The sequence below is a fragment of the Delphinus delphis genome, chromosome 6 (assembly GCF_949987515.2).
Source record: "Delphinus delphis chromosome 6, mDelDel1.2, whole genome shotgun sequence".
Lineage (NCBI taxonomy): Eukaryota > Metazoa > Chordata > Mammalia > Artiodactyla > Delphinidae > Delphinus > Delphinus delphis.
In genome coordinates, this window is record NC_082688.1 from 21,104,414 (window position 1) to 21,128,627 (window position 24,214).

At 35.7% G+C, this 24,214-nt stretch overlaps 1 protein-coding gene across 2 annotated transcripts in view; it reads right to left on the minus strand.

Annotated features, from left to right (window-relative positions):
• Nucleotides 1–24,214, minus strand: part of KIAA1958 (KIAA1958 ortholog) — an 85,725-nt gene that overhangs the window by 34,587 nt on the left and 26,924 nt on the right. Inside the window, exon 2 of one of the 2 annotated variants that reach the window (XM_060014316.1) lies at nt 14,352–14,435. The exons of the other annotated variant lie outside the window; for it this stretch is intronic. Within the exon in view, the coding sequence (XP_059870299.1) occupies nt 14,352–14,435 (84 nt within the window). The remainder of the gene's footprint in view (nt 1–14,351; nt 14,436–24,214) is intronic. 2 annotated transcript variants of the gene reach the window in all.

Genomic DNA, 24,214 nt, shown 5'->3' on the forward strand with positions numbered 1-24,214 from the left:
GTCCTGGAGAAAATACCTATAACAAAGTGACAAAGTCCATATGAAAAGGTTCTCCAAATCAACTGGAAAAGACAGGCCCAGAATATGACACGCAATTATTCAAAGAAATACAAATAACAAAAAGCAATAGTAATCAGACATTATAATCAAAATAGGATGTAATTCATTTGTTAGATTGGCAAAAATACAAAAAGGTCCATATCTAAAGACTGCCCTAAGATATGGGGGAACTTGCACTAGTATAGAAAAAAATTTGCAAAAATACACATCACACTGGTTAATAATGACTTCTCTGGGATTTTTAAGTTTTACAATATTAATGTATTATTCTTGCAAATTTTAAAAATCACTAGGACTTTAGAAATGTGTATGTAGGAAAAATAAATTAAATGTTCTTTTTATTTGACCCAGGAATTCCTCTTTTAGAAATTTATCCTAAGGATTTAACCAGAGATATGTACAAAAATGTATGCTCAAGGGTGTTCTTTAAGGCAAATTTATAAAAGTGAAAAACTTGAAACAAACCCAAACCAACAAAAGAATTGTAAAATAGATTTTGGTACAACTGTGCAGTGAAAAACCATGTAACCATATAATTATCACATTTTCAAAGGCTAAATACCTTTTAAAATGTAAAAAACAGTAAAAACAATTTGACTACAATTTTTGAAGTACATTTATGCATAAAAAATTCCAAAATAAAACAGGAAAACATTAAAAGTTGTTATTTATGTGTAGTAAGATTCCTGAGATTTTTATTTCCTATTATTAGTTTTTGCCAAATTATTCACAATGAATATTTATTTATTGCCTTAACGTTTTTAAAACATTATAAATTTTAATAAAGAAAATGCTTTTTGAAAAAACAATAGTTCTGGGACTTCCCTGGTGGCACTGTGGTTAAGAATCCACCTGCCAATGTAGGGGACACGGGTTTGATCTCTGGTCTGGGAAGATCCCACATGCTGTGGAGCAACTAAGCCTGTGTGCCACAACTACTGAGCCCGCGTGCCACAACTACTGAGCCCGCGTGCCACAACTACTGAAGCCCGCGTGCCTAAAGCCTGTGCTCTGCAACAAGAGAAGCCACCACAATGAGAAGCCCGCGCACCTCAATGAAGAGTAGCCCCCACTCGCCACAACTTGAGAAAGTCCACGCACAGCAACAAAGACCCAATGCAGCCAAAAATAAACAAATAAAATAAATTAAAAATCCTTATTAAAAAAAAAGGGAGCATTATTCAATACAAAAGACTGGAGAAAGTAAATCAAATTCAAAAATAGTACAGTGAATCAATAAAAATAAAACAAATTAATGAACTGGAAAAGATATAAATTGGGATAGATAAAAAATGAAAATATGTAATCTTTGAAAAGACCTATAAATTTGACAAACTTCTAGCAAATATGACAGAAAGAAAGAGAGAAAGAAGAGGAAAGGAATCCCGCGCTCCTAGAGCCCGTGCTCCACAAGAGAAGCCACCGCAATGACAAGCCCGCGCACCGCAAGGAAGAGTAGCTCCCCACTGGCTGCAACTAGAGAAAGCCCGTGCACAGCAATGAAGACCCAACACAGCCAAAAATAAATAAATAAATAAATTTATAAAAAAAAGAAAAATAGCTCAGTCTGAAAATGTCTGCTACCAAATTCAATGTTTTTTTTTAACACATCTTTTCGATGATATATCGCCAACGTTAAGTATTTAATACATATTAGTCATTTTTAGTCACTTAAAGTTTTCTTAGAAAAGATTATCGTTAATAAATAAAAAATAAATAAAACTTTTAAAAAAAGAAAACATTTTCTGACTTGTAGGGTGAATATTCCTCAACTTGAATTCTAATATTTTTCCCTAACTGGAAAAATAAAATTTGTTACATTTTAAATGTATAATTTGTAAACACATTTGAAGATGAGGTCCTTGTTTCTAAAGTACTAAAAATACAAACTAAGCTATAACCATTTATAAAGTAGTTTTAATACAATTTAAAGTATTATAATACAAAAATACAGTAATTATTTCTATTTGGAATATTCAGCTTTCTATGGATAAATACTTTGGGAGACTATTCACAAACATGAAAGAAATTTATTTGCATTTCTGCAAAATAATTGTGAGAGAGAACGTTATATTTTCTGGGGTTTTAATTTACTTTTCTTTATTAAATAACTTTAATGACACAACAAGGATGTCTGAAGTTAATAATTATAATCATTTTGAACAACCATTCTTATTCTGCTCAAAGAGCACTGTCAAATGTGTTAAATGCAACAAATATCACATGGAGAATTTATCTGACCGAAAAGATTTTCCTAAAAATGAGGAAGTCTGGAACCTGACATCTACTTAGCTTGGTATGACTTTACACAAATGGCTAACAGAGCTCCACAGATGGACAGAAAGACAGAGTTTGCAGTGGAGCCTTCTGCTCCACTAACAGGATTTTTAGGCCTGGGGCTCCAGGAAGCATATGATTAATTAGCTATAAATGCCTTCCGAAAGTGTCTTCCCTACCTATATGCTGTGTCTGAGCACTCACATGTAGAAATGCTTCTCATTCCATGATTTCCCCCTCCTCCGTGGTTAGGAGAAAACACCTGACATGGGCTGCTTTACTCAGTATGCACTGACTATATCCTGAGGCTAATGCACTGTGACCAGGACAATTTTTTTTAAAACATGGTTTAACTTGTCTTTTAAACTGTTTGTTGCAGCTACAAAAATCAGCCAGCTTTGCAATACCATTTATTGAATGAATGAAGACTGGTCATACCCAAATACAGACAAAATACTGTGATTAAAACATGCTCTCATTATAGAGACATCACTGATACTCATTAGCTGATTTTATTGGATTGTTTTTCTTATAAGTTTTAGGCTGTACCAACAAATACTGGAAACAATAGAAAAATCACACTACATTAGAGGCAAACATTATCATACAACAGAATAAGCCACTGGGACATAAAACTAGAATTTTATTTAGAGCACAGGTACACAGACAAATATGAAGCAAAAACAGTGAGCTGATAAAGATGAAAACATCTTGGTGTAAAAGATCAGTGAGCAGCAAAATAAAAACGAAACCTATAGTATATTCTTAATAACAAAAAAGTTCTATCGTATTATTACAAATATCAACTGGCAGAAGATTAATTAACCAAGAGTATCACAGTCACACATTTTAAATATTAACAGAAATTTCCCTCCATTTCAATACACCTTTCTCTTCTTTCTTTCACACATTATAATTGTAGCAGCTTAAAAAGAGAATTTTAAAAGTGAGCAAGCACACATATGCTTTTTTCATGTAAATCAGTTAAAAGCTACGTGGCCAGAAAATATATCAAATTGACTATCAAAAAGGGGGAAAGTAAATCCATCTTCAAAGAACAGTATCATATTTTTTCATAAAATTTTTCTAAGTATCGATTGTGGTGGTTATATTTCTAAACAGATGCCTAGTGTTAAATTATACTGACCAAATTGGTAAATCGACCTTTTTATTCCCAATTAACTTCCAAGTGGTAGAATAAAAGGAATTTTAAAATCATTCTTATAAGAAAGATGGAAGGGAAGAACTTATTTAAGTTGTATACAGCATTCATTCTATGAAATCACCAAAGTTCCTTAACAGATCAATGAGTCTCTAAATGTGATTGTGTTGAATCCAAAATGCTTCTAGTCATTATCTACCAGTTTTCAGGCCTATGGGGTTACAAGTTATGTTTTCGGATTACAACGAAAATGTACAAACTATGAGGCTAATCTGGCAAATCTATGTCTAATTTCAGCAGTGAAAAAAAGGTTAAAGTCATGGTGGAAACAAACTCTAGAAACTAGAAACCTAATAAATATATATGTATTATTTGATTAAAAAATTGCCCTAGGCATAAAGGCCTCAGGACATACAAAAAGTACAAAAGACCCAAACTGGGTAAATAAACCCAAGAGCAGGATTCAAATAAATGTGTCCATTACTATCTAATAGAAACTGTTAATCATCATATCAGGACATATCACGCCATAATCTTTGGTGTTCAAAATATAAAAAGAATTGTAAGTACAAAGATCTTGCCTGAAAACTTCCAATGCAGGAACAAAGAAATATTTTAGTGTCACTCTGGAAGCCACTGGACAAGGGCGGAACTTCTTTAGAACATACATAATTGTATTTCCTTTTATTGCTTTGTCACCTCCATTGAGGGGCAAATGTTTAAAGCATATTCTGGAGAAAATGCTCATAGTTAAAATATGCCTTTCTTTTCCTGTAAGCAAAGATGTGGCAGGGGCCTTGAATTCATTTTAATATTCTTAGAATTAAATCAGCAATTTCAGAAGCAATGTTTCCAAATACAGCATTGGCTGCCACCATATATCTGACAGTCACACAGAAAGCCTCTATGTAACTAAGGAGACTGTCCCTTTATTAAAAGAATCTTATAAACTCACTGAACAGTCAGAATGAAACCCTGCATTACGTGAGTTTTGGAATGCTGGAAGGAAGAGCCTGCTTTTCTTAACATTTTATGATATTTCCCTTCCATTCTGAGTATACATGTATAAATAAAGTATAATGATATTTTCCCCATTTAACAAAGTATAGTAGAATTAATCCATTGAGATAATGTTCTCTCTAATGTCAGAGTTTGCTTGGAATTGCTGAGGCAAGCTGGAAACACCAGGAAGCAAACTAAAGACAGGTAGGCATGAAAAAATTCTGATGGTCATAAGGCAACCAAATATGTTAAGTAAGTCTACGCAAATGCTGAATATAAAAGTTAATATTTGGGAACTCTGAGGTTTCCATGGTCTCATAAATAAAATGAAAATACTAAATATTCTTATTAAATGCGATTTAAACAATACGCCATGATAACCAACAAAGATAATGTATGTGCCTCATAGTCTTCTGTTATTACATTGTTCAACCTAAAATATCTAGATCAAGGGAAATTATGCTGCTACATTGTCATTCTATTGAATTTCTCAAGTATCAGGGAAAAAAAAAGATTTAAGGGGGGAATATTAGGAAAGTTCAGAATTCTTGCTTTCTCTTTTTGCAAATGTTTCCCTTTCAAAGAGTTGGGGAAAGTGCAGAAGGAAAGCTGACCTGGAATCATACATATGAAGCAAGATTTTGAAGTTGGCATCACTTGACAACTATAACATTTCCTTCTGTAGAGGCCACTAAGTGCTGGTTCAAAATATTAAACAGCTAAGTACATACTTTCACAAGTCACACAAATGTTGACCGGCACAGCCTCTTAGCACAGTTTTTCAGTTTAACTACAATAAGTGATAGCAGCAATGGTTAACAACTCCACATAAATACCACAAACACACATATGAAAGAGCACCTAAAACATGCAAAATCTCAACAGCGACATCACTGAATATACACAATGCATAGAAATTGTAATGGTTTTTGGCAAGATGGTGTTTTTTTTTTGTAACAAATACTTTATAAAACAAAAGTTCTTTTGTTATAAACGCTATTTAAAAAGTTGTAATATAATGAACTGTAGATATAAAAGTTCACTTAATCTGAGTGGATTAATACTAAGATGAACCTGCTACTTTATCCAGTATAAATAATCAATTATAAATTAATTTCTAGTGGAAGTATGTTAAGGTATTTGATTTATAAAATTTAAGAATTACAGAAAGTAAACAGGCATAAAAATCACTTAAATACAGTATGCACAATTACTGTTAGGATTCTATATTGCTGATTCTTCCTAATTCTACTTACCACAAATAAATAAACTATGCCAAAGCATTTTCAAAGCTCTTTGAAATGAGTGTATGATGGTAAAAATTTCTAATTCCAGTGTAATACAAAGAACATTAGAAGTCTAGTGAAATTCAACACTGAATTCAAGACATATAATTCCACTGTACCTTTTTAACATCCTAGAATTTCATCTTTTTTCTTCAACTATGATCTGGTAAACATAATTTATAAAATAAAAATTTGTTAGATTTAAAAAATACTTGTTTGAATTGTTTTTTAGAAGAGTAAGCTGGGTAATATAAGAATTTACAAATAGTTTGTATTTCTATGTCTTCCTGCTGTAGGTTTCTTTCTTTAGTTCTCATTTTCTTTCCCCTTCCTATCTCTAAGTAAATTCACTTCAGAAACGTCCTAATTACATTGACAGAAATTTAATCCTTTTGATTGAAAATGTTCCAAACCTTCAAGATGATTTTTTATACTTTCCATAGACTAAAAAAGGGTATAGTACACTGTATTCAAAACCAATAATATAGATGCTATGTAGCTGGGTATTCAAAAGAATACCACTTTAAATAAAAAGTTACTTTTCAGTTCATAATCTATAACTGGAATTCATATACTTGAAAACTGTAGTTTGTTTCCCCTCCAGAAATGAAAACAATATAAATGGAGAAGGCTGAGACCTGTTCCTTAAAATAAAAGGTGATTACAGTTAGAGATTATCCCATCAAATCTCAAAAAGAAGTTGCTAAAAATTAAGGTGTAACATTACACAATGAAAAAAAGTTCACGTGCAAAATAGCCTATTTGGAAACTGGCAGCTTGAATCTAGTCCTTAATAGAAACTTGTTTGAGAGCTTAAAACACTATTAAAATTTTCAAAACAAGGATACCCCTTCTTACTCAGTGGGAAGGTAGGGTTGTTTTTCCTCCCTAAACCCTACCTATGGACTGGAAGTCAAGGTGCCTGGATCCTAGTTCTGGCTCTGATTCTAACAAAGTGTGTGCACCTGGGCATCCATCTAATCTCTCTGGGACTGATTCTCTCTTCTATAAAAGAAAAGGGATGGATTAGATTAGATGTTTTGAATCTTATTTTCCAGCCTGGCACACATGAAGGATGTGATAGAGGTAGTAGGTCATTCAGTCTAGTGAGTCTCAAAGTAGGAAGGTAGGGGTATAGGGAACATGAGAATTCCCGGGGGATCTGTGTTTCAGGATGTGTTCCCTTTGCGATCTCCATCCATCTCTGCCCTCCTTGCCTCCTCCCCACAAGAAGACATGGTGACTCCTATTCTTCACAGCACTGAAAAAATCACTGGGCTAGATGATCTCTTAGGTCTTTTCCAGGTCCAGCCTCTATGATTATAATTCACTCAACAAAGATGATGGTTACTTTAATACTCTGACCTATTTTTTTTTTTTTTTTTTTTTTGCGGTACGCGGGCCTCTCACTGTTGTGGCCTCTCCCGTTGCGGAGCACAGGCTCCAGACGCGCAGACTCAGCTGCCATGGCTCACAGGCCTAGCCGCTCCATGGCATGTGGGATCTTCCCGGACCGGGGCACGAACCCGTGTCCCCTAAATCGGCAGGCAGACTCTCAACCACTGTGCCACCAGGGAAACCCTAATTAATATTCTGATCAAATTAGTACTCTGACCTAATTAAAACTGAGTCTAATTCAACAAAGGCATGGTTTACATAAAAACTCAATTTAAATGTATTAAAATGCTTTCTTTTAAAAAAATAATGCAATCTTCAGTACCAAATTAGGTCTTTTCTTCAGCTTTGGCAGGCCCAATTAGTCAATTTATAAACAGGATGGAGTATGAGAAATTTTATCTTTCTTTTCTCTGCTTAAAAAAGTAAAATCAGAGTTGTTGGCAGTTTACCAATATCATCCTCTCTTTTCTGTTTTTATATCAGTAGAAATACACCAACCACCAAAGGATGATATATGCAGTACATTTCTTTACCCCAGTTATGTTCTATGGCAAGGATCTCTTAAAATCACTCTATCTTCATCACTTTGCCTTATGAAAACCTATGTATTCATATCATCTCGGCCGGATCCAATGGGGAGGAGAAGCAATTATTCGAATACCATGCATTAAGGGAAAAACAACAAAAAAACAATTGAGGATGCCCTTGCCAATGATGTATTTCTTAATAAGTAACTATCTACATCATATCATATGGTAGATTTGTGGAGATATATCTTGTATAAAGGAGTTCTGTTTGAGAAAAATCTTTTAAACCGATTGATACAGAACTTAATTCCTTAGATTTATAACTAGTTTTTCAAGAAGGAACCTTTTAAAAAATACCTTAATGTAATAAATTATCATACACTCCCCTTGATTTTTTCCCCTAGGCTTAGCAATTTATTTCCTTTATTACATGGTAGAGACTATTTATTTATAGATGTTAAGTATTAAAGCTTTGTTTTGGCTAGAGGAATAAAGATCAAAGTGCTCTTTTCCTGTAGATAAAGAAAACCAAACAGAAGAAGGCTGATTGAAATCAGAACTGTTTGTCTTTTAGTATCTAAAACTGTAGAGATAGTCAAACTAGAAAAAATCTGAATGGCTTTAGTTGATCTCTAATACTGAGAATCATAAAGATACTATTTCCCCCCAAAAGCTTTCTGTTAAAAACAATCTTGACTGATTAAAAAACAAAATAATAACAAAATCCTCTATTAAATAATTTGCTGGCACCAATTTGCAGAGAAGACCAAACTCCCTGGCAGATCGGCAATCAATATTCATACCTGGTGGATGACTATATCAGCTTCTAGGCTTAAGAGAGGTATTTCCTCTGCCCAGAACCTCCCTCTTCTCTGTCTGAATTATAAGGAACTCTTTTGAAATAGGATTTTTGGTTTATATGGGGTAAAAACAAAGGACAATCATTTGTTAAAAAAATATAATTAGGGACTTCCCTGCTGGTCCAGTGCTTAAGTGGTTAAGATTTCATGCTTCCAATGCAGGGAGTGCAGGTTCGATCTCTGGCTGGGTAACTAAGATCCCACATGCCGTGCAGCACAGCCAAAAAAAAAAAAAACCATATATATATATATATATATATATATATATAATTATTTGTCCATATACACATTCACCTCCATGACAAAATTAAGAGTTCTTTAAAGAATGACACAAACTTTTGCTCTCTACTCATGGCGAAGGGGAAACAAACTTTACTGAATGTTCCATCTCAAAATAACCACAGTTAGGGGGCCTATATAATTTTATGCTGACAAACATGCCAGGGGATGGCACTGCTCTCAGTCAATTCAGAGTTGAAAGAATATTGATGATTTTATTATACAAGGGATTCCACTTACAATTTATCACTTCAGAGAATCTAAAGAAGCACAGTAAATCACTTTGTGAACAGGCAGCCACAGCAGAAAAGGTTAGTGCGTAATGGTAGCTGGATATAGTTTCAGATCCTGATACCCTTATGTATTAAGTAATGTAGGCAACCTATCTGACTTCTCTGGATTTCCTCATTTATAAAAGAAATAATGATACTTACCCTCACAGGACTATTGTAAGAATTAAGTGAAACAACTTACAAAAGCACTCAGTACCATGGTACGTTGTAAGTACTTAATAAGTGACACTCATTGATGACAGTCTGCACATTCTTATGCATTGTGCATCTATGTGAACACAATGGATGGTGTAGAAATGGCTTTACCTTATTACTGACTTTAAAACAGGCTCTAAAAGATCCTCCACAAAATACTCAAAGCAGTATTACGTATTCTACAGCAAACCAACATATTCAATGGCTAAATAATGGACAAACTGTGTGAGTAAAAATTTGAGAAACTATGCAAAATAGTATTGGCAGATAGTTTTTTGCTGGGCTCTCAAAAATGAAACCAAACTTCTATTACAGTATCTTTTATAAATGTTTTGAAAGCAGGAACTATTTTGTATATCTTTGTACCCCTCTTAGTGTCTAGACACTAGGTGTTCAAATATTTGTTGATAGAACTATAAATTTTCATCTCAGTGAAGTCATCTGATTTCATGGCATCTAGAACCTAAGCCATATGACTTAATTCGATGAAAGTATCAGCTAACCATGACCTAGTTGAAAAACCAGAGACCTGATCTATACTAGAAAACTTTCAGACTATTCTTTTGTAGATCAGGAAGTGATTTAACATGGGGAAAATTTAACACAGGGAAAACTAACTATAATAAAAATATTTTAAGTACCTGATATATTATAAATCATATTCAGACCACCCCTACTAACTATGATAACAGATGGACTCTTAAGAATAAGCTCTGTTGGATAAACAACCTGACTCTCTCTAACCTTTTCAAGTATTATGTTTTTTTTTTTTAAACTGCTACCATCTATGATTTTCAATAGCCAGGCACTCCCATGAATATAGAAGAAAAACAATTATGCAGCTTATGTCATCCAAATGCTGACAGATGGGTTTGGCATTTTTGTTGTAGACAGTGCAATACTTCCAGAGTCATGTGAGGGGCACTGTGGAATTTCTTACATGACATTACATTGACCTTAAAGCGTAAACTGCAAATACAGTTTTATTGTTTTTGTATGAACCACAGGATTGCCTGGAAAGGCAGCATGTTCAGTTATAGTGAACACCTGCCGGACTGTTGAATTTTTGCTAAAGCACATACACGATTTTGGCATCAACCACTGCCGCAGTATGGATGTAATTTTTTAAAAAGTTAAAATAGCAAATAATACATATGGTATCTGGCAGTAGTATATCCTCAGTATTGTTTGTACAAAAACACAAAATTTAGAGGTAGTTGCCACTAATTTTTCATAATTTAATTCTCCCCAAGAGTTACAATAATTCAGCTAAAATTCTACCAAGCCATTCTTCGTAAAACAGTTTTCTAAATTTAAATGTCACAACGTTCCTATTTGGTTTGAGTTATCAAAGCAAAATATAAATAAATAAAAAATAATTCACATTCTCAATCTGCGTTCTTCTAAATGAAACTGCTATAGGATTAAATAAGAGAGAGATTTTCAGTTTAATACCTCAATATACACAAACAGGAATTCAAAATTTCCCAGTTCTGCTTTCTCAGTGCGTACTGACTAACCTTCTTCCCCATGACAAACTTACTTTGCTGTCAAAAACAAGAGTTTTTATGCAGAAACAAAATGCACAATCACATTTTAAATGTTTTACAGAAATCTTTTTTTTAAAATGAGAGGTAACCTATGTTAAAAAAAAAAAAACAACTTATTTTTAAAACAGAGTTCTTTCACAGTAGGCTGTCATGTGCACTTCTGAGCCCATTACAGGGTAAGAAGAGGAAGGTTTTGTTAAGATAATTGGAAGAATGAGGCTCTGTGGTTCAAAATGACCAGAAGAGGGGGGACGAGGGGACACTGTGTGCCTTCATGAAAGATCACTCAGCCTTCCTTTTAATCAGACAGACTTGAGAGATGGGAAGGCACCATGTCCTCATCTCCAGCTCAAATCACTGGAAACTAATTACGGGTTGGAACTCAGAAAGGTAAATAGAAAAAACTCTGGAGTCAGATGACAGTACCATCTCCTTAGCTATAACCTGCTACATCTTGATCTCAACATAAAATGGAGATAATTAATCTTCTTTTCAAAGTTGTTGAAAGGATTAAAGACCATGTATACAGAAATAAATACGTATGTATTGAAATGTCTGAAGAAATATTTACTAAAATATTAACAGTGGTTATTTTTGGCTGGCAGATTTATGAGTACATATTTTGTTTTCTTTATGCTCATCTGGATTTTCTAATTTTCATAAATTAGTATTACTTATATAAGTGGTGCATGTAAGTCACTTAGCACACACGGTGCTGGCACACAGACTGGCTCAAAAATGGTGGCTACCATCATTATTAATACAAAAAGATAAAAGCAAAGTATCCTGCTCTTTCTTCTTGTTTCTGGATGCCTCTTTATGGAAGGAAAGTCATGAAATGAAGTAGATTGCATAACACAAAGGCCACGGCAGACTTCCCACTCCTGAGCCAAAGGAAAGGTCACAGCTTATTAGAGTAATGGGTCTTTATGTGTTTATGACTTAGTGTTGGGAAGAGCTGCCTAGCCATGGGAAAGCTCAGCTAACATGATGATTTAGCAAAGCAAATCAAAATGAAATCTGTCCTGGTCTGGTACAATAAATTAAAACATAAAATACCACCTAGCTTCCTAGCTAATGTGAATTATGAGGATGCTCTGAAGAACAAATACTTCCCAAATGAACGCCCAGATCCAACAAAGTGATTAAGATTTGGATTTTTTTTTAATGTGTTAATGATTATACAAGATAGGAACCTAGCTCATCTAAATTATTTTATTATTGAAGTATCTCAACTAATAATTCACCATAGGCTTGAAAATAAAGACCTTAGAAAAACCACCACAGAGAGTTGTTTAACCAAAATTATAATTATTATAATTGCAGGATTATCACACATAAATGCATTTGTATTTACTGTAGAAGAAACTGCACATTTTCAAGGTTTGAATTCAGCTAAATTTGGTAACAAAATGTTGTTACCTAAAATGAGTGTCAATATTCCTTTGATCTCAACTACAGAGTCAAGTAATCCCCTAGGGAAAACAGACTGAAGTTCAATGCTTATAAATAAATAATTCAGGGGATTTGAGCTTTGAAGAGTATGAGGTTTTTGTTGTCTTGACTAGTGCTTCTAGATTTTTAGTAAGACTTTTCCATTCTCTACTTTCTCTTTATGTTTGATATACAATCTAATGCCTGGGAGCATTTTCAAAGCTTTGGTAGTTTTAAATTTCTTGTAAATCTGATAATCAAACTTCATTTACATTGATTTCTTAGAAAACAAAAAAAAAATTCTCTCCAGGTTCAAGCACAACAGTAAAAATGAGCTAGTAACAGTCTTTTTTGCCATAATATTGGACTTCGCATATTATTTTAAAATTATATAGCTTCCAAAAAGAATGGCACCTTTATTCCCTCCTTCTACCCTCCTCTGCCCCCAAAAGAAGTTAGCTAAACATCTAGATTTTCATAAATTGCAAAAAATGAGGCACAGAGACTAAAATCTAATTATGCTTAAAAAAAAAAGACTGTAAATAATTTTTCTAGCTTATACCAACATTTTCTTATTCTGGATCTGACAGTTTTGTGTAAGCAGTAAAGTTAATGTTGTCTCCTCCTGATTAATGCAGAATTTTAAAAATTAAAAAAATAATGCCATTTATTAAGTAGACTAAAAATGAGAGGTGGGGTGGGAAGGAAAAGCAGGAGTTGAGGACACAAGTGTCTAGGCTGACTTTCAGTTTCCTTTTTGATAATTTTTTTAAAAAATGGAATTCTTTCTCTACTTTGTGTTGCCTGAGAACCACTATGGTTTTGTAAAGTCTATAACAGTAATTATATTTAATCACCACGAGTACATTTGTTTTAAGCCCATGAATACTACGTTAGTAATACTAAACTATCTCCATTGGCTTATTTGTAAAAAGAAAAATATATTATATATTTATATTCTTATAAAGTTAACACTGAGGGCCGAGGAAAGGGAACGAGAAGCAGTGTTTAATCACAGTTTCTCTGGACTCAATAACCAGACTGGGGTCTTGCTCAAGCCACCTGGTCAAGCAGTGTCTGAGGAAGAGTCATAGGAGGCAGAGACGATGAAATTGCCGCTGTTGGAGTGCCCGGCCACTGACTGGGCGGCCTGCTGGCTCAGATTGTTACAGATAAGCACCAGCTGGTTGCTCTGGGCCTCGGACAAGGTGCTGCAACTCTGATACACGCTGAAGTTGGTTTTCCTGCCAGGGATGTTCCCCTTCTCACACATGGTCTTCACCATCTTGGCCAGCTTGTTCTTGCCGAGGGCCTGGCAGTTGTACCAATGCAGAGCCGCCAAGTTCACGACCGGCTTAATGGACAGGTAGAAAGGGGCATCCTCATAGCGCATAGCAGGAGGACGCCGTTGGGCATACTCCTTATAGTCTTGTATGGGGCAGGTCTGTGGAGCATGCTGGGTGGCATACACACGGGAGTCTGTCCCCCCTCTCTTGGTTTTGGCATTTAGGTCACCAGTGTCTTGACCCATCCACTCCAAGTACTCCAGCCCCGTTTCTGTTACCCGGAGCCGAATATCACCCCACTTTAAGGTAGACCCGTGGAAGCCCGTACAGTGCCCAAAAGCTTTTGTGTTGTTGAGCCAGACGAGGTTGAGCAGACCCTCAGGGTTATAGCGGCTTAGCAGTCCCCTTTTCCGCAGAATGAGCTCATCAGCAAAGGTGAGCTTCATGGACTTGTGTGGCTTATTTCCTTTTCCTTTGCAGCGGAGTTCAATTTGCTTCTGTTTCAGGGCCTCTTGGGAGCGCTTGAATTCCTTATCCCTGGTGATACTGTAGCCATACCTGTGTTCTTTTAGGTACCGTTCAAGTCCACACTGGTAATTGGCCAAGCTGTTGGGTTCATACTCGGATCCATCCTTCTGCCTGGCATCCACAAAGAAAGAGGCCAAGTAGGCATCCAACTCCTTGCAAGGGATGACATAAATCTCTCTTGTTTCAGAAGGATACTTGGAGATGAGGAACTCCCGGAAATTGCGGAGCGCGGTCTGCGTGCTCCGGATGGTTTTCTCATTCTGCTCCCTGCTGAGCTCAGCTGCTCTTTCATCCTGGTCTGCAACAAATTGGGGAGGGGAGGGATAAAGAGGGTGTTGATGAGTTCAGACAATGCACTTTCTACTCTGAAATAAAGTTTCCTTTTATAATGAAAAAGAGAAAGAAGGAATCAATTTTACAGAGATTACTAATAAATGTTATTTACATACCTGTTGCATTATAATAGCCAACTTCAGTTTCACAAATGATGTACTAGACAAGAGACGGCCCACTACAATCAAAATGAGCTTCTCATGTCATTGGCACATAGTTTAGTGCACGAAGATTTGTGGAAAGAGTGGGATTAGAGGCAGCCTTCGTTTTAGGAGAAAAGACAGAGGTGTGCTATTTACCCTAATGCAGTGCGCGAGGGCCCCATCAGAGCAACACACGTATTTTAAATCACTTCATTTGTGAAACCAGAGGTTGTACTGGTTCCATTTTATTGAATTAAACAAAAATATTCGAATCTGTTATTTAGCATTATCTCTAGAGATCTATATTTAAAAATTACTAAATAGATCATTTACAGCAGTTAACGAGACACATTCTACAGCAATTCAGGTAAACGTGGTTTATAAATATTCTATATGTAATTGCAGGGCAGTTTATAATAAGTGGTAAAAATATTTTGTGTTTTGCAAAATGAAAACAGACTCATAAATACAGAGAATAAATGGGTGGCTGCCAGACAGGAAAGAGGTGGGAAGGTGGGGCAAAATAGGTGAAGGGGATTAAGAGGTACAAACTTCCAATTATATAAATAAGTCACAGGGATATAATACACAGCTTAAGGAATATGGTCATTAATACTGTAATAACTTTGTACAGGGACAGATGGTTACTAGATTTATTGTGGTGATCATTTCATAATGTATGCAAATGTCAAATAATTATGTAATACACTTGAAACTAATATAATATTGTATATCAACTATATTTCAACACAAAAAAACTTGGTGTTTTGGGAAAGTAATGAGGATAAAACTTCACAGCTATAAAGACAGGACAATGAAATTTGAGTAAGGCTATTATAGTCAAGATGTAAGGAAGGGGTATGTCTCTTGGATAGTTTAACTTTATTAATTTATTATTTATATTTTGCCACCAAAGACCGGAGGTGCCTCTTTCCATTATGGATCACCCATAATTAAGTAGTGTTGCTCTGGAGTAGTGGTTCTCACATTTTAGTGAGCTTCAGAATCACTCAGGATGTTCAATCAAAATCAGATTCCTCTATGCTCAGGATGAGGTTCAAGAGAACACACTGGGAGAAAAAAGATCTAGTGCTTATGGCTTATGAAGGAAGCCCTACTCTGTTTTACTAGATTTTTTTCTTTACAATGATTAAATTCAGTGATATCATTTAAATGATTTTCTCTCAGTAACATGTAATTTAAATTTGGGATGTTAACATTAACAATAAAATCATTTTGTCAAAAATGACCACAATTATGTCAGACATGGTCTGGGTGGAACTCAAAAGAGAAATTCTAAATATGAAATTACACAATAGAAAAAACAGGCTATCCTATTGATGTTGAGAGGCCAACACTAAGGTTAATTAAAAACAACATAAAAATGTAATTTCTGATTCTAAAGTATAATATAAAATTATTTTGTTTATCCCAATTATTTTATTTAGGAAAACTTTAGATTTTTAAGGCTGCTCAGTGGGAAGTCTTTGAAATAACCACATACAATAAGAAAAATAAAATTTCGAATAAACTGAATTTTATTCACAAACACTACTTTTTGTATTACTATACACATTTATGAATGTCCATATTATTTTAAAATGACAGTTGTAAGGTATAATTGCCAAAGTTCTCATAACTTTACAAAATGAAATGAATTAAAAAATCACTAAACTAGCTAATTAGATATTTTTATAGGCATATTTTTTGAGAGCATATTTCCAAAATTCAAATACACAACAGTATATTTTATCCTTCATTAGACTTAACTTTTGGCTATGCTATCTTCTTCCAGTTGAACAATAAAGATGTGTATCTTTCCATTAGAAAGGTGAAGCCACATGTAACCTTTTACCATGCTAGCTTCCGTGACTGTTTACATGCAAAGCCAAAGGGGTCAGCACATCTGTTTACTGTGGCTACTTGTTCAAATATCTATCACAACAGTCTTCAAACTTTAAACAAAGACTTTCTAAGAAATAAACATTCAAAGACAACTTTAGGGAAAAACATTTCCAGTTCTTCAACTTTCACATGGAATCCTTTCTAAAATTTAGTTTTCTGAGATGAAGACCGAGTTTTCCATCCCAAACCTACTGTGTTACATACTCTGGGGCATTAAAGACTTTGAGGAGCCAAACAAAATTTATAAGTTATAAATCGATGATTAAATCCAAATATTGTCCACATTCTTGTCCTTCTCTGTCTTATACACATTCTGATATAGGTGAAATTTGCCATTGCAAACAGGGTATTTGGCCTGAATTAAGGTGTACTGAATTCAGAATTTTTGAAAGGGTTTTAGGTTAGTGAAGTTGATTCTTTTAATTGGAACTGGAATATTCTGCAGGACTGCCAAAATGTTCCAGATAAAGTAGAAGCTTAAAATTTTATTTAATTTTTTCATATTTAGCATGCTTTTGTTCACAAGATGCCTAACAACTATTATCAAATCATATGAAATACTGATTCTAGTTACAGTCAATCCTCATCATTTCATAAAATATTCAATATTTTCTACCTTTTTACAAAAATAAACTGACTGAAACAGATCCACATTATTAGCACCCTGCTAACACACTCACAGTTGACCAACACCACAGCACTACTTCAACATCCTCAGCCCAGCATTTCCAAGCCTTTTTCTACTTTCTATTTGGTCTCAATCTTAGTTAAGAATCTGTGATATAGTGATTTATAAAAAAAATATATATATATATATATATATATATATATTTGGTCTTCGTCCAGGTTCTTGGCACAGAGCTCATAAAAGCCTTAGAATTTTCTGTGATGAGGGCGATCAATGTGTCTTTTGTTAATGTTCATGAGGTAACTTTTGGAAAGCACCTACGGGTAGGGGCTGGTTGTCAGTGGAGGCAAGCAGGAGATTTCTGGGGTGGAACTTTCAGTCCTAGCCTACTTCTCCACCTTTGGGGAGGGGAGAGAGGCTGGAGATTGAGTTCAAACACCAATGATTTAATCAACTGAGTTTATGTAATGAAGGCTCCATGAAACCCCAAAAGGACAGGGTTCAGAGAGCTTCCCGGCTGGTGAACATGTGGAGAGTGGTACACATTGCCCTGAGCATCTTCCATGTGGCTATTCCTGAGTTATGTTCTTTTATAATAAATTGGTAATCTAGTAAGTAAAATGTTTCTCTGAGTTCTGTGTGCTGCACTAGCAAATTAATCCCTGCCAAGGACGGGGGCCTTTGTAATCTTCTATTTATGATGGGTCAGTCTTATAGGACTGAGCCCTTAACCTGTGGAATCTGATGCTACCTCTAGGTAGGTAGTGTCAGAAGTGAACTGGATTACAGGACACCCAGCTGGTACAGGAGAATTTCTTGGTGGTGTGAAACCCCTCTACTGCCCAACATCAGAACTGGGTATATAACTGTAGAGTCATTCCATCTGTAGGAAAATAAAAGTAGAGTGTCACATTATTATATCCTTTCCTAACAGCCTGGAATTCACCACAAGAGGAGGTTGGAAGGGTAGAGAAACCCTCATTCATTTTGCATGAATAGGGGGAAGTAAATGGCTTTAAAGTCAAGTAATAGTAATACGCTTTTTGGCTAATGACAAAAATCAAATAAAACCGGGGAAGACTGATAATAAAATATAGAACTGTTAATAATTATCTTGCATTTATCTCTAGTTTTAGAAATTCTTCTGATCCACTTCCTTTTAAAAACTTTTTGTTAGGTATAACATGCATACAGTAAAGTAGACCAGTCATTAAGTGTGTGCAATTATTTTTCACAAATTGAGTCCCATGCCTAAATCAAGAAAAAGAGTATCAGGAACTTCCCTGGTGGTCCAGTGGTTAAGACTCAGCACTCCCAATGCAGGGGGCCCGGGTTTGATCCCTGGTCAGGGAACTAGATCCCGCATGACGCAACTAAGAGCCTGCATGCCGCAACTAAACGATCCCGCACGCCGCAACGAAGGTCTCACGTGCCACAACTAAGACCTGGCGCAGCTAGCTAAAAACACAACACAACATAACATAAGGAAAAGAGTATCACTAGCACCTCCGAAACCTTCCTCACGTCCCCTTCTTCCAGTTGCTCGCTCCCACCAAGAATAACAGCTATCTTGACTTGAAATAGCATACGTTTGTCTGGCCTGTTGTTATAACTTATATGAATGAGATCTTAGACGATGAACTCTTTTGTGTCTGGCTTCTTTTGCTCAACATTATGTTTGGAAGTTTCATCCATATTGTTATGTAGTTGTAGATAATTTATCTTCTTTACTGTGTAACATTCCATTGTGTGAATTTATCACAATTTATTCTTCCACTCTATTGAACATTTGGGTAGTTTTCAGTTTAGGGCTATTTCCAATAAAATTGTTACGAACACTCTAGTAGGTGTCTTTTGGTGAGTCACATGGATGCATTTTTTTGGGTGTATACTTAGAATCAGAACTGCTAGGTCATAGGAAATCACATGTTATGCTTTAATAAATACTAATAACCAAGTTTCCAAAGTGGTTGTACCAACTTGCTTTCTCCATGAGTGTGAGAGCTCAGATTGCTCCATATCTTCAGCAACACTAAGTAATGTTAGTCTTTTTTATTCTAGCTATTCTGTTGGATGTGTAATGCTACTGCACTGAACTTTTAAATTTTCATTTCTCTGATGACTGATGAAGCTGAACAGCTCTTCACAGGTTTATTGTACACTCAGATATTTGCTTTTGTAAAGTGCCTGTTAAAGTTATTTTCTACTGGACTGTCTGCCTTTAATGGTTTTTAAAATTTTTATTGTATTTTATTATTTATTTTGGCTGTGCCGGGTCTTAGTTGTGGCATGTGGGCTCTTAGTTGTGGCATGTGGGATCTAGTTCCCTGAACAGAGATCAAACCCAGGCCCCCTGCACTGGGAGCACAGAGTCTTACCCACTGGGCCACCAGGGAAGTCCCTGGCCTTTACTGTTTGCAGGAGGTTTTAACATATCCTGCGTATGAGTCTTTGTCAGATAAATGTATTACAAATATCTTCTCTGAGTCTGTGGCTTGCCCTTTCACTTTCTTAATAGTGTCTTTTAAAGAACAAGAGTTCTTAATCCTAATATAGTCCAATTATCAATTTTTTCCCTTTATGATTCATGCTTTTTTGCATCCTGTTTAAGAAATTCTGCTTATTCCAAGATCATGAGATATCTATTTCTTCCAAAAGCTTTACTGTTTCAGTCTTTACATTTTGATCTGCCATCTACTAGAACATCCATCTATATGTTCTAAGATAGAAATTAAGAGTAATTTTTTTATATGGACCTCGATCCTTTTGATTTTAATAAAATTTGAATAAGCAATACAGCATATGGTACAGTATCTAAAAGCTACAAATGGGTAGAAAGTAAAAGTAAGTCCCCCTCTCATCCCATCTCCTTGTCACCGTATTTCCCTCTACATGGGAACCAATGTTACCAATTTATTGGGTATAATTTTGGGATTTTCTATGCACACACACTTATTCTTCTCCTTTCAAAAAGGGTGGAGGAATATACTATGCATCCTATTCTGCAACTATGCATCCTATTCTGCACTTTGCTTTTTACCATTAACAATGTATTAGCAATAGCTCTATATCATTACATACACAGTTGCCTCAATCTTTCTAATAGCTGTAAATAAAGTATTTTATATGGATACACTAAATTTATCTGATTCCCTGCTGATGGATTATCTGCATTATTTCCATCCTGTTCCTATTATAAAAAATGCTGCACTGGGTATCCTTGTATACATGACATTTCCTACACATGAGCAAGTATATATACAGAATGAATTTCCAAAAGTAGAACCGCTATATTGTTGTTGCCCTGTACATCTGCTGCGCCAATTTAACTTCTGTGATAAGGTATGAGAGTGCTGGTTTAATCATATCTTCCGAGATATAAGGTATTATCAAACTTCTTAATCTTTGCTTATTTAATTTGTAAAATATACATTGTGGTTTTTAAACTTTCATTTCTTTTATGATAAATGACATTTAACATTTTTCAAATACTTATTAGCCCCCTATATTTTCTCATTTTCTATCTGTGGATTCTTTCTGTCCTTTGTCCATTTAAAAAAATATTTATTTATAGGAGCTCTAGATATATTTAGCCTTCTTTTTCTTCTTATTATTATACTTAGCCCTGTGTAATGTATATAAAGATGTGTATATGCGTATTTTTTTTGGTTGCCTTTTGTATTTGTGACTTTGTTACATTTATGGGATTGAATTTATCTGTTTTTAAAAATATTTCCTACATTTTGTGTTAGACATATTTTCCCCACTGTGAAACCATAATACAATTCTCTTTTGTTTTCTTCAAAGCATTCTTAATTTCATTTTTATTTTATTTATTTATTTTGGCCACGCCACGCAGCATGTGGGATCTTAGTTCCCCCACCAGGGATCGAACCTGTGCTCCCTGTGGTGGAAGCCTGGAGTCTTAACCACTGGACCACCAGGGAAGTCCTTTTAATATTTAAAATATTTGATCATCTGAATTAAGTTTGGTTTAAGGTAGGTACCAACTTATATTTTTTCCTAGATAGCCACCTAGCTGTTATCAATAAATAACAGTGGTGATTGTGGTTGTAGAGAAGTCAATGGTCAGCATAATCTTTCTCCCTTCGGGGTCTCTTGATTGCACTTTGGGGGTGGGAGCTGGGTAGCTAAATGATTATTTCTTTATCTGTGAATGGCTACAACTTTACTAGGCTATATTTCAGTGTTGATCACTGTGCACCCATCTTTTTTCTGGTACACAGTGTGTCCTTTCAGGTCATAAATTCAAGCATTTCTCCACTGCCTTGTTGCAGTGGCAGATGACTTCCCATAAAGATGGCAAATGTGTATGTGGTCCTCTACTCAGTCTTGCTTCGTCTGCTACTCTCTGCTGTCAAATAGGGTCCAGGGAAGCTCTGATCACCAACCCAAACTCCCCATTCCAGTTCTTCAAAAGTGATTGTTAATTTTGCCACTCAGCAGTAGAAAACTGAGGTCTCATACCTTCATCTGAGAGCTACAGTCACAGTTCTCTTGTATCATATCCAAATCCCTGTTTCATCGCTGTGATCGGCAACCTTTCTTTATATACTGTGGTTCTAGCAGAAGACTTTTAGTTTATTTGAGAAAATGTTTGTTTCTCTTTCTTGTCTTGAAGTGATTTCAAAGAGAAGTCAGAAGTATGATCCAGCTGTTTGCATTTGAATGAGATCGCTGCAACTTCCAGTCCCTAACTTGATGCCATGCACTTAATAGAGATCCCATAAATGTTCACTGAATGCTTTTTGATCCATGAAATCTACTCTGAAGAAGGGTTATATTCCTGAAGATTTGGGCATTCATCAAAAACTCAGCAGTCAAACTTGATTAAATTTTGTTTGAATGTACGTGGTAAGAAATAGAACTTGGATTCTAAATAGCAACAAAAATTGTTTTCAACACAAACAAAAATGATAAAGATCACTTTCAATTTTCTTAAGAGAAGTATGTATATGGTTCAGCAAACTGAATGAGTCACTGTCATCAATAAAGAAAATGCACTGAGATGAGCAAAATGGTTTTATTATATCAAGAAAGTTGTGATTAATAACAAATTTTAAAAGCTGAATGTGGGTAAAATCCCAAAGGTCTAGAAAACTGAACAGAGAAGACAAGGTAACAGCCCAAAATATGCAAGTACAATTTTTTTTTCCTAAGCAGATCAGGTATTTAACAATTGGAAGCAAAGTTTTAAAGATGGTGAATGAGTAGGCATTAGAATCATGTTTCCTATGGCTCTCGTGAACCTAACACACCTAACAGTCTAATCACTATATGTGTCCAGACCTAAAACGTAACTTAGCTCTGTCTCCACAAACTTGCTCTTTCACCCAGTCAGTGCCTCCATCACCTACCTAAGTGCCCAAGCTGAAACCTGAGCACCATCCTTGACACCTGCTCTATCTACCCCCTTCTACAGCTAATCCATCAAGTCCTGCTGGGCCACCTCATTTCATATACACTTAATGAGTAACTAAAACATATTAGGAATTAAGTAAAAACTGGGTTTAAAGGATGAGTGCTTTTGTGGAATTTACCATGACAAAATGACAAATGCTATGAAGAAAAATAACAGGGTACTGTGAGAAAGAATAAGTGACCCACTTAAAGACCTGAAAATGAGAAGCCAGTCATACAAAGTATAGGAGGAAGAGTAGAGGGAACACCACATGAGAAGTTCCTACAATGGAAACTGAGTTTGAGGACCTGAAAGGATGTCAGTGTGCCCAGAGTGAAGTGATTGAAAGGAGAGTGGTACAACGAGAGGTCTGAAAACTCACAGGCCGGATCTTGCCGGGCCTTGTCTGTAAGTCATTATTAATGACTTTGTATTTTATCCTAAGAAAACTAGTTGTTCAGAAAACTACATGGTCAGATTTGCATTGCTCTGTTATGATATAAACCTACCTCCTACCATGCTAAGAAAATCTTCAATAAACTCTGCTTTATATAAGTAGGGCTGAGTTCACAACTGGATGATCGGGTGGAAAACACTCCCAGACAATGAAATGATCCATAATCTGAACCTTCTTGATGGAAGCAGAAGGTCAGAGCCAGAGGGAGCAAGAGAATATCCAAGTCAACCACCACCTCCCCTCCTCTCCTCCCCAACAACAACAACAACAAAAAAGGTATTAGAAAATGTATGAAGTTTTAAAGCAGACAACTTTTCTATACTCATTTAGTCTCTATGCCCCATTAATTACATTCTTTTTTCATGTATTTATCATCTGGGAATCCTGAGTACCCAGCATATGTTCCCGCACAGCAGAGCTACCAAATGAAGACTGGGTATGAAGACTGTCTGAATATGTACTATTAAAAGAATTTTAAATCCATAGATCCTATATATATTTTTTTTTCTTTTTTTTTTTTTTGCGGTATGTGGGCCTCTCATTATTGTGGCCTCTCCCGTTGCGGAGCACAGGCTCCGGACGCACAGGCTCAGTGGCCATGGCTCATGGGCCTAGCCACTCTGCAGCATGTGGGATCTTCCCGGACCGGGGCACGAACCCGTGTCCCCTGCATTGGCAGGCGGACTCTCAACCACTGCGCCACCAGGGAAGCCCCTCCACATATATTTTGAATGACTGAACATCTCGGGCTGTGATCTGAGTTTGATATAAAAAGGGAGAACTTCTGGACATGCATGGCTTTCAAAAATGTATTCTAAAAAGGTCTGCCTTTCCCCAGACCTTCAGTTTGTATTACCTTCCCTCTCCCCACACCACAGCCTGCTGGGCTACTATTTTAGTGGTGCTGGCTGTCACTGTATCACTAGTATGGTTTTGGTTTTAAGTAGGGAGGTTGGATAAACTCTGTATGCAGAAGATGTGAGTGACCTTGGTTCTTAAAGTGGATACATTTCTTGCCTGTACCATCCTCGAGAGCCATATTTATTACTAAAACTTACTTGAAGTTTCTCAAAAGGGGAAGCCACCCCATAAACCTAGTGTAGTGAAACGGGTCTCTGATAAACGTAGCCAACAGACTGAAAAGTTTTAGATTACTGATTTCCAAGAGATCCGTGACCTGGAGCAGGGC